Source organism: Dreissena polymorpha, chromosome 8, assembly GCF_020536995.1.
Source record: "Dreissena polymorpha isolate Duluth1 chromosome 8, UMN_Dpol_1.0, whole genome shotgun sequence".
Classification (NCBI taxonomy): Eukaryota; Metazoa; Mollusca; class Bivalvia; order Myida; family Dreissenidae; genus Dreissena; species Dreissena polymorpha.
Genome location: NC_068362.1, coordinates 73,312,013 through 73,328,426, shown reverse-complemented (window position 1 = coordinate 73,328,426; position 16,414 = coordinate 73,312,013). Strand labels below are relative to the sequence as shown.

General features: G+C 36.2%; 1 protein-coding gene across 2 annotated transcripts; it reads left to right on the top strand.

Annotated features, from left to right (window-relative positions):
- Positions 1-11: 11 nt before the first annotated feature.
- On the top strand, positions 12-16,057 carry LOC127841321 (uncharacterized). 2 transcript variants are annotated; one of them, XM_052370040.1, is made up of 2 exons: positions 12-2,323; positions 13,486-16,057. In XM_052370040.1, the coding sequence occupies exon 2, from the start codon at positions 13,502-13,504 to the stop codon at positions 14,912-14,914; it is 1,413 nt and encodes a 470-aa protein (XP_052226000.1). In that variant the 5' UTR covers positions 12-2,323; positions 13,486-13,501; the 3' UTR covers positions 14,915-16,057. The 2 variants fall into 2 exon arrangements, with proteins under 2 accessions (XP_052226000.1, XP_052225999.1); XM_052370039.1 differs by lacking the exon at positions 12-2,323 and adding an exon at positions 7,313-8,495.
- The last annotated feature ends 357 nt before the right edge of the window (positions 16,058-16,414 follow it).

Here is a 16,414-nt window from a genome sequence, read left to right as displayed (position 1 = left end):
CGCCAATTATAGTAGTTTACAAATATGGTTTTTGCGTTCTACGGATCTTTGTGAAAATGAACTTTTTTGTTCTAAGATGTGGGGAAAGGCATTCTCTTGTCTTCAACGTTTCTAATATTAAACCTCTGCACAATCTAACACTGTATTTGACATATTTTTAGCTATCAGTTTGCTGGGAAAGAGGCGGAGATATTCGTTCTCAGTATCAATCAATTTGCAGAAGGGTACAACTTTGTCAGAAATACCGTCTGTGCTTACATAAAATTAACACGTCATATCATGATCATGTATTTTGATGTTTAGTGATGTTTTCCTGTCAAAGTAGTGTGAACGATGCTAAATTAAAATATTTTGATTCTTATCAATAAAATCCGGCCTCAATATTCTCTTAATAAAAGTAGGTGATTACGTAATTACCTTCAGAATCAGGGTCACATGGAACAAGAACTCGTGGTCAAGTATCTGAAAAACCGTATGATCTACTAGTATATAGAGGCAATTACATGACTAAATATTCATGAAACTCCACAGTCCGCACAGGATAATAAACAGGGACGACACTTTCCTCTTATATGGTATTTTTCGTTTAAAGTAAGTTATTAATATTATTTATTTATTAATTAAATTAAAAGCTATATTAATAGCAAACATCTAGTTAAGGCAGAAAAGTGTTGTCCCTGACAGGCCTCGGATAGGCCACACAGGCTTATCTGGGACGGCGCTTTACGCCTTTGCATTAAGCCCCGTCCTCCCAGAGCGATGCACATATATTTTCGCACATGTTGTCCAATTTATGATAATTTCTTGAGCGGTGTCCTCAGCTTTTGTAAAACGACTGTGGTCTTAAAGTTATAGTGGTGAATGATCCAATAATGCACGTATGCCTTATGTTCTAAACATTTGCTAAATACTGAAATCACATTGATGTTATACAAAATCCAACAAGGCAAGAAATCCAGATCTCTGATCATCAAGAAGGGTAAAACGACAAATAGAAACACATGCCAGAAGATTTATCAAGGCTGAGTGTGAATTTGGGTCAAATGTTTCCAAAAACTATGTCACCAGATTACATTTAAAATAACCTTGTTTCCACTCTGGTCTAGATCGAGTCTTTATTTATGACTCAATTCCAATGAAATTTGGTCAGAATGATAATCTTGACAATAAATTAAGCGATTTTAATTCTTGGACCAAAAAGGTCAATTTTCTACTGTTAATATACTTCGAACTCGGGTTAACGCTTCATGGCTATCATTACCCTCTTGTTTTAAAGGGGCCTATTCACATGTTTTGAAGGTTGTCATTAAATGCTTTATATTGTTAAATGTTAACATTTGATATAAAAAGCTACAGTAAAAAATCAAGAATAAAGAAAAACAGGAAATATGTAGCAGGTCTCGAACCACTGACCCCTGGAGTTCTGGAGTAAAAAGTCTGCCACTTTGACCACTCGGCCATCCTTCCGTAAACAACGCCTTGTGTATTTTATAATTATGTAGTTTCACAAAATATAACGACAACAGAACTCTCCAAATTATTACTTCGTTTCGCGTTGCAACGCTTTATAATTTTCGGGGTTTTAAATCGTCAAAAGATGCATATAATCGCTATTTTAGAGCTTAGTCAATGTTCATTATTACGGTTTCCTCACAAATATCATAACTACAACGAAAATTTGCGAATCTGAAACAACTTTTTTGAATTTTGTCAATTTACCAAAACGTGAAAAGGCCCCTTTAAATAATAATTGAAATTGAAAAAAAAACTATTCTACATTCTGAACATTGACCGGTATTTAAATAAAAAGTTATTTTTATGTCGTTCTTTTTTCGTATACAGTTGACGTCGGACTTAAGGATAGCATTGTAATAGTAGTGTGTACTACCCGTTGTGCTATTTGAACAGTATCTCGCCTAATTAAGACAAGCCGATACCGACATTTAATTGTATTCCTATCAATATTTGCGACTGGGCTCGTGGCGTATGATCTACCGCTGAGGACGTGTCAATAAAGATCCCCGTATTGGCAGTTTGTTCGATTGATTGCCGGCTCTATAACACACTGTATCAAATACCTTTTAAGCCTCGTCGTTCAAACAAAAACCGTAACTGCTTCATTATTAAGTAGAATGCCGCGGCCTTTACACCGAGTAAAGCGGATTTATCAATACACTGTTTCCGTATTATTTTATCTTTGAGATAAACAAAGATTTGGTATTCACTTGACAAATTCCTTACCTTATGTTTTCGAGTTGGTTGATTTAAAGTGATTAATTGACTGTGGAATAAATTACCATGGGATATTTAACTTCCATAACCGGTGAGTTATTAACGTTTTCGTCGTTGCCCCTTTGATTTATAATACGGATAGGGTGAAACTAACAAATCAGTTTTTCGACACTTTGTTTGAAGATGAATAATTAAGGACGGAACAATCAGCATTTTTTTTTTATTATTGATCCATAATTAATTTTAAAGTCGATTTTTTGTAAAATGTTGATGGTTCAGACATCACATTTTGTGCCAAAAGTTTGTATAAAGATTTTTACAGTTTTTGTATAACCATGTCATATAATCTACACCTTCAATCAGAACATGACTCATTGAAACGACTTGTTAAAACTAAAAAGTATTCAAACCAAATTGTATTATTTGCAAACACCTGTTTGGTCATAATTTGACATATACTCGATACGTATGAAGACGGTACAAGTAAGTATTGTTATTACCGTCGATTACATGAAATGATACTGGTTTGGGTATTGGAGTAAAATGTGAATGCTTGCAAATGTATATTCACATAAATATAATATCTACATACGCATATACGCACATACGCATGCTAATGGTGTTTAGTGTAAACGCATTATCGAATTGGTAAGAATTCATATGGAAGTTATTTCTAAGGTAGATGTACTGGTATTAAAATGAAAGACTGATTCATAAAATGCGCCAAACAAAACGAAACAAATGAGTCGCGTTTTGAGAAAACGGGACTTAATGCATGTGCGTAAAGTGTTATTCCAGATTAGCTTGTGTAGTCCACACAGGCTAATCCAGGACAACACTTTCAGCCATAATTGGATTTTCGTGTAAAAGAAACTTCCTTTGAACAAAAATACCATAAAAGTGGAAAGTATCGTCCCTGATTAGCCTGTGCGGGCTGCACAGGCTAATCTGGGATGACACTTTACGCACATGCATTTTCCCCGTTTTCTCAGAACGCTTATCAAATTATATTTAATGGAAGAATATGCAATGCTACGGGACTCACATCACTCAAGAATCCTCTTAGATTGAAAACGGCAAAGACCTGTTTTTTTAAATCGAAATTCCATGGCATCAGATTTATAAATCGTAATTTATTTTCCGAATTTTGTCAGGTGTTTAGGCGTTTTACTTAATGATATACTATATTACAAGTATACTTGATTATGAACATGGTTTAAATTATTTGTATGTTAAATAAAGTAACAAACGTTTGATAAAAAAGTTGTTAACTCTAATGAAATATATTATTGTTAATTCTAAATGTATATTGCTAAAAAGTATATATGTATATGCCTGTATGTCATTGACCACTGTTGACTACATTGTGTGTTATATGTTTGAGTACGCATTGGCTCCAAGTTTAATGTATTCTGAAATAAAACCTTTGAAAATATATAATACGAAGACCAGTTTTCTTTGATACCGTTAAGAGAATACGTTTGAATGTTATTTATATTACTATTCAGCTTTGTTATAAACGTTCTGCTCATTTAACCCATTTATGCTTAGTGGACTCTCCCATCCTTCTAAATTGGATCAATTTATTTCCAAAATTAGGGATGTCGAGTATATTTATTTCTATGTTTAGAATATTTCTTACAGATATTCCTTTAAGCAAACAGCGCAGACCATGATGAGACGCCGCATCATGCGGCGTCTCATCTGTGTCTACGCTGTCTGCCAAGGCCCTTTTTCTAGACGCTAGGCATAAATGGGTTAAAATTGAATTTTAAAGCTAAAGGGAACTATACGTTGAACTGATTTTTGGACGGGAATTTAGAGATTCAAACTCTTCACACGTCATTTTCTCCTAGCGCGTGTTATTGACTTAACATTCGCAATTGTTATTCGATACTGTGAGGTATTTGATTAAGTCGTTAGTCACATGCATAAAGGGAAGGCCGCGAAAACTGAAGTTAGTTAGCATTGTGTTGAGATTTTCATCAAATTAAATGACATGCAATCAACAATCCACATGATTATGTGGCATTTGTAACAATTTAAATGCGTGTATAACATAGTTTATAAAGTAATTATCATTGATTTTGTGCTACGGTCGGTTGTTGACTTCAAGGTTAGCAAAACTAGTTTCTGGCATAGCGCATGGTGTTAAAGGTCATTATGTATCATATATTAATCGTTAAGTTAATGTTAATTCTATACACTTTAGCTTTGTGTATTGCAGAAATTTTAACTAAGTAATCTGGAAACGAACTTGTATAGTAATTATATAATCAATGTACAGTGGCAAATGTTTTTCAACAATGGTTTAACTCTTTTGATCCGCACAAATCCATTTATGACCGGGTATTATTAATTTTATCATTTTCGAATCTATGAATACACTCCCTGTATAAACTTGATTCCTTTTAAAATCAATAACATTTTAATCGTATAATCGTTTAATCTCATGGCCGAATTAACAAACAGTCAAGGTGATTGACTTTACAGTAGACTTATCGATGGGTGCGTGTTTTATTATGTTTATGTCTGTATTATTTTTATTACTTTCCAATTACAATCAGTTTGTTTGGTGCATCTGCTGGCTGTGTCAGTTGTACATGTTAAATCTTCTATAAAACGTGTTTGGATCATTAAAATTGCTTATCATGCAGGTACATGTATGTATGTTTGGTTGTTTTATTTCATAACATTTTCCAAGTCCTACGACATTGAATTTGCAAAGAAAACACAACATGACAAACTTATGCCTGAAATAAGTATTAACATATGTTATACAATAGTATCGTATAGTAATGGTTACGAAGGTTTTAAAATTATAACTTTTATATGGCGTGTGCTTTGCGATATAACCTAACGAAAGGCAATGCACTTTGTGCATTTTTAAATCTATGTGATCGATTTAAATTGAATGCATTGTTCTTAATATTTTTATTAAAAGCCTTGCTACTTCACGTAATACATTTCCATGCGATCGGTCTTTATAAAACGCTTTGCGATCGCACTTTAAAAAAATTGCATGCGGTTGTACTTTCTGAAATGCGTGGCGGTCATCTTTAATAAAGGCCATGCGACCATGTGTATTGAGCTTGCACTGCGCTCGTACTTAATAAAATGTATTGCGCTCGTACTAAATAAAATGTATTGCGCTCGCACTTTATAAAATGTACTGCGCTCGTACTTAATAAAACGTATTGCGCTCGCACTTAATAAAATGTATTGCGCTCGTACTTAATAAAATGTATTTCCCTCGTACGTAACACAATGTAATGCGATCGTTCTTTCTAGAATGTCGAACGGTGTTATTGCTTTATGTGTTGTTTTTGTCTTATTCTTAATTCCCAATATTAAAAGCTATGGACTGATTTCTGTTTAGTTCATTTTTCTCAAACAAACCATCCAGTTATACTGTTCGGATGCTTGCCTAATGTTTCGCAATAACGAATGCGATCAGCGCTTTTAGTTAAACTTTTCGTACCGTTTTGCCTTTATTAAGATAAACTGAGCTCATACCGGAATTTGTAGGATTTTTTTTCATTACTATATAAAAATGTCAGACGAGCGAATCGTGTTTAACTGCGTCCACCTGGTATTAGAAACGATTCGTTTTCGAAGCATTTAACCCCCTGGCGAGATATTTATTGCTGTATCAAAGCCATAGTTAATCAAAATGTTTATATTTCGAATCTCTTGACGGAAAGCAACTGAGTCATTTACAGCTATTTGATCACAGATTTTTGTAGTTTTGAAAAAAGTAATTAAATATGTGTATCCCTTATCTTAAATGTTTTGTATTGTCTTAACTACTATAGTGAGAAAACAGTTTAATATCAAATATCGCCTCCCTTGGGACTCCAAAGCGGTACCTATGAAAGCAAAAGCTACTGCACTTCCACTACCCCGCGCAGGCTTAAGTATTTCTCAGCGAATTATAAATGCTAATATTCTACATATTTTCAAAATTATCCAGGAAAAGCTTAACAAACGCGTATTATTTTACTGATTTCATGCATTATTTTTTGAATTTGTGGCATAAAATTTGAACAAAGAGCTATCAATAAACTGATCTTTGTTTTGAAAATCGTCATTTTTTTCCAAATTGTTAACATGTCCCTTTTAATCAGGTTTAATGTGAAATTGATGGCATAAAAAGCTTAGGGTAACTTATTTGGTATGAATGTCAATAAATGCAGTGCAAATTTGAAACATGAAGACAAAATGACTGAAATAAACACGTTCTTTAACAGATAATGTGTTAAGTGTTTTTTATTATTAATTACTTTAAATTCGAAAGTCACGAAACAGTATTTTAAAGTTTGTATATGCAGTACAGTAACATATTCGCATTAAAACAATACCACTACCATACGTCGCAGATATGAAATAGATTGGTCAATCCCAACTATTATTTCGAGGCCCGTTTTTTCCCACTATGGGATGCCTCTGTAAACATGGTAATACAGAAAGGAAAATGCAACAGTAATAAACAAGGAAACGTCGACACACTTTCGAAATGGAAAGAACATTCATCCATCTTATGTTTATTACGTGTTTTATTCTATCAACGATTAAGTAAAAAAAAAACACCACGTGCATTGTATTTTTTGGGAGACGACATCGGCAGATTTGATAATGCTTGTAGAATGTACCTAAATGAGCCCCGTCATACGAAAATGGGTCTTATGCATTAAGCGCTGTCTGGTCAGGAGTTACCACGTCCTTACGAGACTTTAGATACACTGGTCACATGTATCCATGTTCCGTTAAAATAATTTTGAGTTTTTGGTTAATACACGCGCTTGTAATAAAAGGCTAGTTTATGCTATTCAATTACATTACATGTTTTATTGTAAGCTTAATTTGGAGGACATAGGAACACGATTATGTACCCGTAATTGGCCATTAAGATCCCCGGTTCCATTAACTGCCATTACTAAATTTCATTGACATCTCAAAGGCAGTAAAAATTGATTGCTGTCTGGGAATAGCTCGCTTACGAAATCTTGGATCACTGAAGGGTGATTTACAATCACTACCCGTCTATAAAAAATATTCACTTATCGGCCGCCACTATCTGTATTCGGTTGCAAGTTTGATATCAAATGTCGCTGTATAGATTTGAACGGTAAATTGTTATGATTCCAATACTTCAGGACCGTTCATATCGAGTTCTCAAGTGGGACTTCAACAATCACTGCCGGCGGCTTTAATAGTATTTAATGTAATGTGTGTTGTTCGGCTTTGGGATTTTAACGCAGTTGTGCCAGTGTTTGTTCTTTCCGTGCATCTTTTTTAGAGTTAAATATCAAAATGTGTGTTCAAATCTGTGTTATACGATTAAAATAAGTTGTTGGATTTAAATTGATATAAGACGATCTGTTGGACTTGTATAAGACATTTCTTATCTGCTAAATCACAAAAGAAATAGTCGGAATCGTCTTAAGGGTATATAAGAAACGCATGTTTCGAGTAGCTTACGTGCATTTATGTCGTTTTGATGATTAAACCATGAACTTTTTTTATCTCTAACTAAACACTGGTGGATTGTAATGGAATTATGGAGTAGATCAGTTAAATAATGTTCAGTTGACTTTTTGAGTTGCATTTTAGTTTACATTCCGTGTAAACTCGGTATTTTGTGTATTAATTTGTTGACACATGGATCAGAGAGGATCATAGCAGATTTAACGTTTTCCACATGGAAGTTTCTTCAACAAACGTATGACGTGTGTGCATGGGCCTTTCAAACAGTTTCTACGTGTGTCATTTGGATTTAATTCCAACTTAAATTGACGCGATAACGAGTAGAGTATACTGAGGTCATGCGGCAACTGTTTGAGACAAATGGAATAAATTGACCTACTATTGCATACCTCTGCATAAACAAATGCCTCGAGATACAAAATCGGAAAGATTATTTGGCAAACATTTAGGAATATCCTAATTCAAGTGCTTGGCGAAATATGCATGACTGAACTACTAGCTTTTATACTTATTGCAATTCGAGTAAAGCATTAATATGGGAAATACGCCAAATCCGAAACGTTTTGAACAGTCATAGAACGTTATTAGATAACAATTAAACCAACAATAATATCGACTACTCTATAGAAGTGAACGTACTCCCGCGCAGGAATGCTTGGAGTCATGAAAGTAAACGACCCAATGAAGCCTCCACGGCCTCATGTACCCCAGGTACATCCTGTTACATCGGCCCTCAAACAACTTCCGGCTCTCAAGAGCCACAGGAACGCGGACAGGTAAACGGCGTGAAAATGATCCGTTCGCACGACCCCTTTAAAAACGACCAGGGTTTCAAATCGTCTTCTCATATGTTGTGACCTTAAAATAATATTACATTCCGTTCATAGTTTTGCAAATTGACTATTCATCACCCCTCTCCCATTTATACAGAGACGTAGATAACATCTATGTTATCTACGTCTCTGATTTATATAAGGACTACCGGTATAGTTTCGTTTATGGCAAAGGCAAAGGTCTTTGCTCGAGCCCTAAGTAGAATGTGTTTATTTTGTACAATGTCTGTCTCAAAATACTTGTGTGAACTATTTTCATGGCATAAAATTTGTTAAATAACCAGGAAACCCGATACCTTGTGAGCAGCGTAATACCATTCGAGCAGCGTTGTGTATTTTAGCGTGAACTTACATAGGGTAAGTAAATTGGAAACATAAAAAAAAAATCAAAGTCCAATTTGAAACAACTGTGTATTAACATTGATTGCAAAGGTATTTGCCTACATGTAGAAAAAATCCTGACAAATTTCTTTAAAAATAATAGCGAAATGTGGCTCCCTGAAGTAGAAGATCGGGCAAATTGGGCAATGTTCAGGGATTTAGGGGAGAAAAACTGCTTTAATTTGCAAGCCACTACAATAATGAAATGATTTATAAAAACTTACACATGTCTGCCACAACCTCTCTGCAGGGTTTCTCCAGAAAACTATTTCTTGTGGAGAAATTTACTTTTTGACTGACTATGTTGGCACAACATGGATACCATCTGCAGAAGAATAGGAAACCTTATGTGAGCAGCGACTTCATAATTCTTTTTCGTGACAAAAAACCTAATTTCCAGCCATGTTGTTGCAATTTCTTTGCTTTGTAGAGGCCTAATGTAAGTGTATGTGGGCATATATGCATACGAATGTACTTTTAATGCTCTTTAATACATTCTATGATATTCTTTGCATTTCATCCAACATCTTTTCAGAAACTTGAATCCTTTGTCTGATATGTAATGTGGTTATACTATGTCCACTTTTAATATATATGCAAAGCTGATAGTTTTATCTTAATTGCTAAGTCATTTGCCACTTTGTGCTAAAATTACAATTTATCACAATGCTAGTGTTGCCCCCCCCCCCCCACACACACACATTATTAAACCCCCACAAACTCTGTTTGGGGCTATATAGGAATCAGATTGTTCCGTCTGTCCCTGTCTCAGTACGTCACGTCCGTCCCGATTTTTGTCCGTCTGTCCGTCCCGATTTGTTTTCATGAAATAACTTTTGAACAAATGAACATACAACCTATAAACTTTATATGTTGATGCACCCTTATAGCTTTATATATACACTACATCGTCTTTTAGGTCACTAGGTTAAAGGTCGAGGTCACTGTGCTCTCTTATAGAAAACTGTAGCATAGGCTCCAGATTTGAATTGCTTCCACCTACAGCCTTCACATTTTATGTGTAAATGCACCTTGATGACTTTCACACGTCCCGCCCCGTTTTAGGTCACTAGGTCAAAGGTCAATGTGATCTCTTATAGAAAACTTATCATTGACTGTATAATTGAAGTGCTTCCACATACAGCCTTCAAAATTCATATGTTGATGCACCTCTATAAGTTTTACAGGTAAAATCCATTGTTAGATCACAAGGTCAAAGGTCAATGTCACTTCAACCTCTTAAATCCAAATAATATATATAGCATCAAGCTAAAATCGGTATCAACATGTGTTGAAGTCTTGTTTGTGTCTATAAACTAGCCGTGACCAAATTCGTTAAAAGGGGAGTAACAAGTCAGCTCATTGAAATTAAAGGTCAAAATCAACTATTTGTTTGATAGACAATTCCTTCCATGGCCAGTCTGTGCCGATTTTATATTACTTAAATACGCTAAACAGTAAAATCACAGAAAACATTAGGCAATCTAAACAAAATTAAGCGCAAGTTTAGCGACGTCGTTTTAAAAGAGTTTTTCTCATTATGACGCTTGCCGAATTAGTACCAAAAGTCTCAGAACACGCCACAATTAAATATTATACATACAACCCCCACATACACTGATTAAAACATCATTCTATGCACCTAACCAATTAATTTATGTGACAAAGTAGTCAAGACTTTCTTTATATTTTCCAAAAAAGTGTTGGTAAAGTGAAATAAAACTGGAGCATGTTGAAAAGGCAGTATTGATAATATGTAAGGCATTAAAAGTACATGTGTATGCATATGTGCCCACATACACATACTATAGGCCTCTACAAAGCAAAGAAATTGCAACAACATGGCTGGAAATTAGGTTTTTTGTCACGAAAAAGAATTATAAAGTCGCTGCTCACATAAGGTTTCCTATTCTTCTCCAGATGGTATCCATGTTGTGCCAACATGGTCATAAAAAACGCAAATTTCTCCATAAAAATAGTTTTCTGGAGAAATCCTGCTGAGAGGTTATGGCAGACATGTGTAAGTTTGTATAAATCCTTTAATTATTGTAGTGGCTTGCAAATTAAAGCAGTTTTTTCTCCCCTAAATACCTGAACATGGACCATTTTCTACTTCAGGGAGCCACATTTCGCTCATTTTTTAAGAACATTTGTCAGGATTTTTTCGACATGTAGGCCAATACCTTTGTTATCAATATTAATACACAGTTGTTTCAAATTGGACTTTGTAATTTTTTAATGTTTCAAATTTACTTCCCTATGTAAGTTCACGCTTAAATACACAACGCTACTCGAATGGTATTACGCTGCTCACAAGGTATCGGGTTTCCTGGGGTGAATAACGCTCACTTCAAAACAATGATTAAGGAAAGTACACGTACATATATAAAACCGATATAAACATCTTCATGATTATTACATATGGAACGCCATAGCTGTCTTACGTTGTCACATTTCATTCTGTCTTCTTAAGAAGGTGTCGTATTATGTCAAACCGTCGTATTATCTTGTCAAAATCATGTGCTGACTTGTCAAAATACAGTCCTATTATGTCGAACAGTCGTGCTATCTTGTCGAAATCATGTGCTGACTTGTCAAAATATAGTCCTATTATGTCGAACCGTCGTATCATGTGCTGACTTGTCAAAATACAGTCATATTATGTCAAACATTCGTGTTATCTTGTCAAAATCATGTGCTGACTTGTCAAAACACAGTCCTATTATGTCGAACCGTCGTGCAATCTTGTCTAAATCTGGTGCTGTTTTGTCAAAATACACTGTTATTATGTCAAACAGTCGTGTTATCTTGTCAAAATCATGTGCTGACTTGTCAAAATACAGTCATATTATGTCGAACAGTCGTGCTATCTTGTCAAAATCATGTGCTTACTTGTCAAAATATAGTCCTATAATGTCGAACAGTCGTGCTATCTTGTCCAGATGTGGTGTTGACTTGTCAAAATACAGTCTTATCATGTCAAACAGTCGTGTTATCTTGTCAAAATCATGTGCTGACTTGTCAAAATACAGTCCTATTATGTCGAACAGTCGTGCTATCTTGTCAAAATCATGTGCTGACTTGTCAAAATACAGTCCTATTATGTCGAACAGTCGTGCTATCTTGTCCAGATGTGGTGTTGACTTGTCAAAATACAGTCTTATCATGTCAAACAGTCGTGTTATCTTGGCAAAATCATGTGCTGACTTGTCAAAATACAGTCCTATTATGTCGAACAGACGTGCCATAATAGGACTATATTTTGACAAGTCAGCACATGATTTTGACAAGATACCACGACTGTTCGACATAATAGGACTGTATTTTGACAAGTCAGCACATGATTTTGACAAGATAGCACGACTATTCGACATAATAGGACTGTATTTTGACAAGTCAGCCCATGATTTTGACAAGATAGCACGACTGTTCGACATAATAGGACTGTATTTTGACAAGTCAGCACATGATTTTGACAAGATAGCACGACTGTTCGACATAATAGGACTGTATTTTGACAAGTCAGCACATGATTTTGACAAGATAGCACGACTGTTCGACATAATAGGACTGTATTTTGACAAGTCAGCACATGATTTTGCCAAGATAACACGACTGTTTGACATGATAAGACTGTATTTTGACAAGTCAACACCACATCTGGACAAGATAGCACGACTGTTCGACATAATAGGACTATATTTTGACAAGTCAGCATATGATTTTGACAAGATAGCACGACTGTTCGAAATAATATGACTGTGTTTTGACAAGTCAACACCACATTTGGACAAGATAGCATGACAACTTAACAAGTCAACACCACATTTGGACAAGATTACACGACGGTTTGACATAATAGGACTGTATTTCGACAAGTCAACACCACATTTGGACAAGATAACACGACGGTTTGACATAATACGACACCTTCTTAAGAAGACAGAAAGAAATGTGACAACGTAAGACAGCTATGGCGTTCCATAATTACAAGTCTTAACACTACCCAGTTAAAAATCGGGCCTCGACGGTCATTTCTCACTTGGATGAAAAGTGTCTGTGAACCACACACACTTGGACTTTCCTGTTTCACTGCTTAATTTATTTTCTATCATAACCATCAGTAAATACTAAATAACACTGACATCAAAACCGATAAATATGTCGTGTAAGCAGTGAAGTAGCAACATGTGTACCTTGTAGGTCCGGGCCTACAATTTTTTTCTTGAAAGGGAAGAAAAGTACATGCATAAATATATACATTTTCATAAAAAAGAAACAATCTTTCTCATCTCTGTTTCCAAGTGTTAGAGAGGAAAACACATATTAAAGTATGTTTACTCATTAAATCATTTAGCTTCATTTCTACATTTCTAGCATTATTTTACTTTATAACCGGGCATACAGCGTGAAAATGCAATAGCTACGCCACTGCATGAATGCAATCACATGAAAAAGAGTCGTCACATTTCACACGTGTAAGTTCACCATATGACCGTCGTAAAATTTAGTATGTCAAATAAGCTGAAAATGGTTGTATTTCTCTTTGCAGGCATCTGCCGGGTAGGATGCTGCGTCCCTCTACGCCGCATTCCTGCTCCAATACGTCACGCCTGACGTCATCCGCAGACAAGGAGAGCTTACGACGTCATATTGTGGAGTTGGCAGTAAAACGGGATACAAATCTGATTGATAACGCAGAGAGAAAACCGATAAACGGCATCAGCCGCTCTAGGAGTAACAAATCGACCGCTTCCAGTTTGACTGTTGATAATCTTCACGAGCATAACAACGGTCACTTGACTGATTCTGATCAGCAGACGACATCTTCAGTCACGAAAAGGGGTGACTTTTCCGACTTCAAAGACAGTTTCAACAGCCGAAGTACCGGTACTAACGGACGCAGGATGTTTCAAATGGATGACGGCGGAAGAGAATCGTTTAGAGACGTCAACCGCCGTTCAAAAACCACATTTAATTTCCTCGGCGGCGCAAAACCCGAAAATGCCAAAATAGTGCGGTTCCGTATGGACGAACATACCATCGGAAGTCACAAAATTCCGCTTGTGAACATACGCGCCGTGAGTCCTGGGCCACAGGCGGTCTTAAATGGAGTCCGAAACACTTCGATTGAGAAAGAAAATACATGTGAAATAGGGCTACGAGGAAATGCAATTGCAGTGAGAAAGGAAGGTTTAAAGGGGCTTTTAGACTATAAAGACCTTTGTTCCGAAAACGAAAGGCGTCAAAATTCGCTTCAGGCATCACTCAAAATTTTCAAACGCCGAATAAGACTGAATCAGGAAAAGTTTATTCAGCCCAACGAATCAACGTCCGAGGATTATGTGATTCACCCTGCGCGGTCGCCATTTTGTGAGGTCACGGCATCGACGTTACTCGTAGAAGAGAGGCCGGAAACCGCGGAGAAACCCACGGTTCGTCCTATGTCTAGCACTGACCACGTGCGCATGCTCAAATCCGCGCTTCAAAGCCGCCATTTTGGCGGAAACGGTGTCGTGGTAACGAAACCCGCGGACACTACTATTTACGACAACGGAGAAAGTTACAAAAACATCAAATGCTCTTACCGACTCCCTGAGAATCCTAACTGGAGCAAAGAAGTCTCATTTAAGGACATAAAGGATGACTCGATTCCGAACGTGAAGACGTACGTTTTACAGGAAGATCGAGCGAGTCCTCACGTGAAGTACAAGAAAAATAACGTACAGAGTTCCGTGACGTTAAATGTGCATAATCTCGGCGTGCATAACTCGATCACTCAGGTTCACGGTCACCGTATGAAGGTCGGCGAAGGGGAGGTGACCTTTGACCCACGGTTTTTAGACTGGCTCGAAGACTCTCACACAAACTGTAAAACGTTCAGCAAAACTGCGCCTTTCACCGACGAACTGACTGAGCCGTGTGTGACGCCGTCGTTAACGCCGTCGGTAAAACGCCGCGCGGCGCCGACTAAAACGTAGCGAGACGCCCACAAATGTTCGCCTCGTAAATGTGGTCTGGTCTAATCTCCTCCATAGAATATGAGCCGCGCTTTAGAAAAATGGGGCTTAATGCTTATACATAGAGTCTCGTCTAAGATTAGTCTGTGCAGTCCACAAAGGCCAATCAGAGATGAAACTTTCCACATAAACCAGATTTTCGCAAAAAGAGAGCTCCTTAAAAGGACTGCACATGCTAATCAGAGACGGCACTTTACGCATTTGCATTCAACCCGTTAACCCAGGGCGAGGCTCATCTAAAAAATACAAAGCTGTGGCTGCTATCAACACATGTGTTATCGTGCGCAACTCTTGCATTTATTGTTTGAGTATCGCTTTTCGGTATTCATAGTTATAAGATTGCATTCTAAATGTTTAATAAAACCAAAAAAAGAACTTTCGGAGTTTAATTCGAATATTTTTTTTTGTTAATTAAATATATATCGACTTGTTTACCGGTGCTTACGCAATCGCGCACGTTCTTGCAGTTGCTTTATAAAGTCGAAACAGTTTCAAACATTATAAATGCAATGAAACCCGGCGCCTTAAACGGGCAATCCATACCGTTGTTATTAAACTACTAGTATACAGAGCGGGATTTGTACTTTCCTTTGTACTTTCTGAAACAAAAAGTGTCAATCATCTGTTTTATCTTTATTTTTAACTTATCAGCTTTTTTATTTATTTATTTTTATATATGTTTAGAGATTAATTTTATTTCATACCCTTCAAAGTGCATCTACGACGTTGCTAGGGGCGGGGAATATTGATACTCAATTAACCTATTCTCCAGGCGCCCGTCTTATAAACCATCGTACGAACAATTAGGTTACTTGATACTTTTTAAGTGTTGTCGCTACTCACAAACCTATTAATCATACGGTGAGTTCTTCTACTCTATAAATGCCATTCCAGTGTTGCATATACATGTATTCTATTTGTACGAAAATATTGATAAAAAAATATGTTGTTGTTGTGAACCAAACATTCCGTCGTAAAATCAATATTTCGTACGATTTGTTGTAAGATTGGGTACTGGCTCATCATGTTATGTCGGTAGAGTTAATTCATTAAGTTTGTTAAGTTTCAGCATTGTATGTTGATCAAATAAACGACAAAAGAGTGCTCAGTGTGATTATTATTGTTATTACAATCCACTATCCGATATAACGTAGAGTACCTACAGTTAAGAACTGTATTGATACGTTTTAATCATGTGAATGTAGTTTAAACTATTTATTAGCGACAATAACGCTGAAATAGACTCTGCATTGTGTATATTTGGATTGACAAATCAAAGCGCTGAAGGCACTGCAGTTTTTCGCTCTTTGAACGTATTTAATATTCCTTACAGTCACGGGACATGAAGTTCGACCTTTGAACACCTATATAATTTACTTTTAATTATCTACAGTGGTGAGATTTTGAAAAAGGATGAAAATGCAATTGATTTACAATCTCTCATAATTACATGCAGGATTC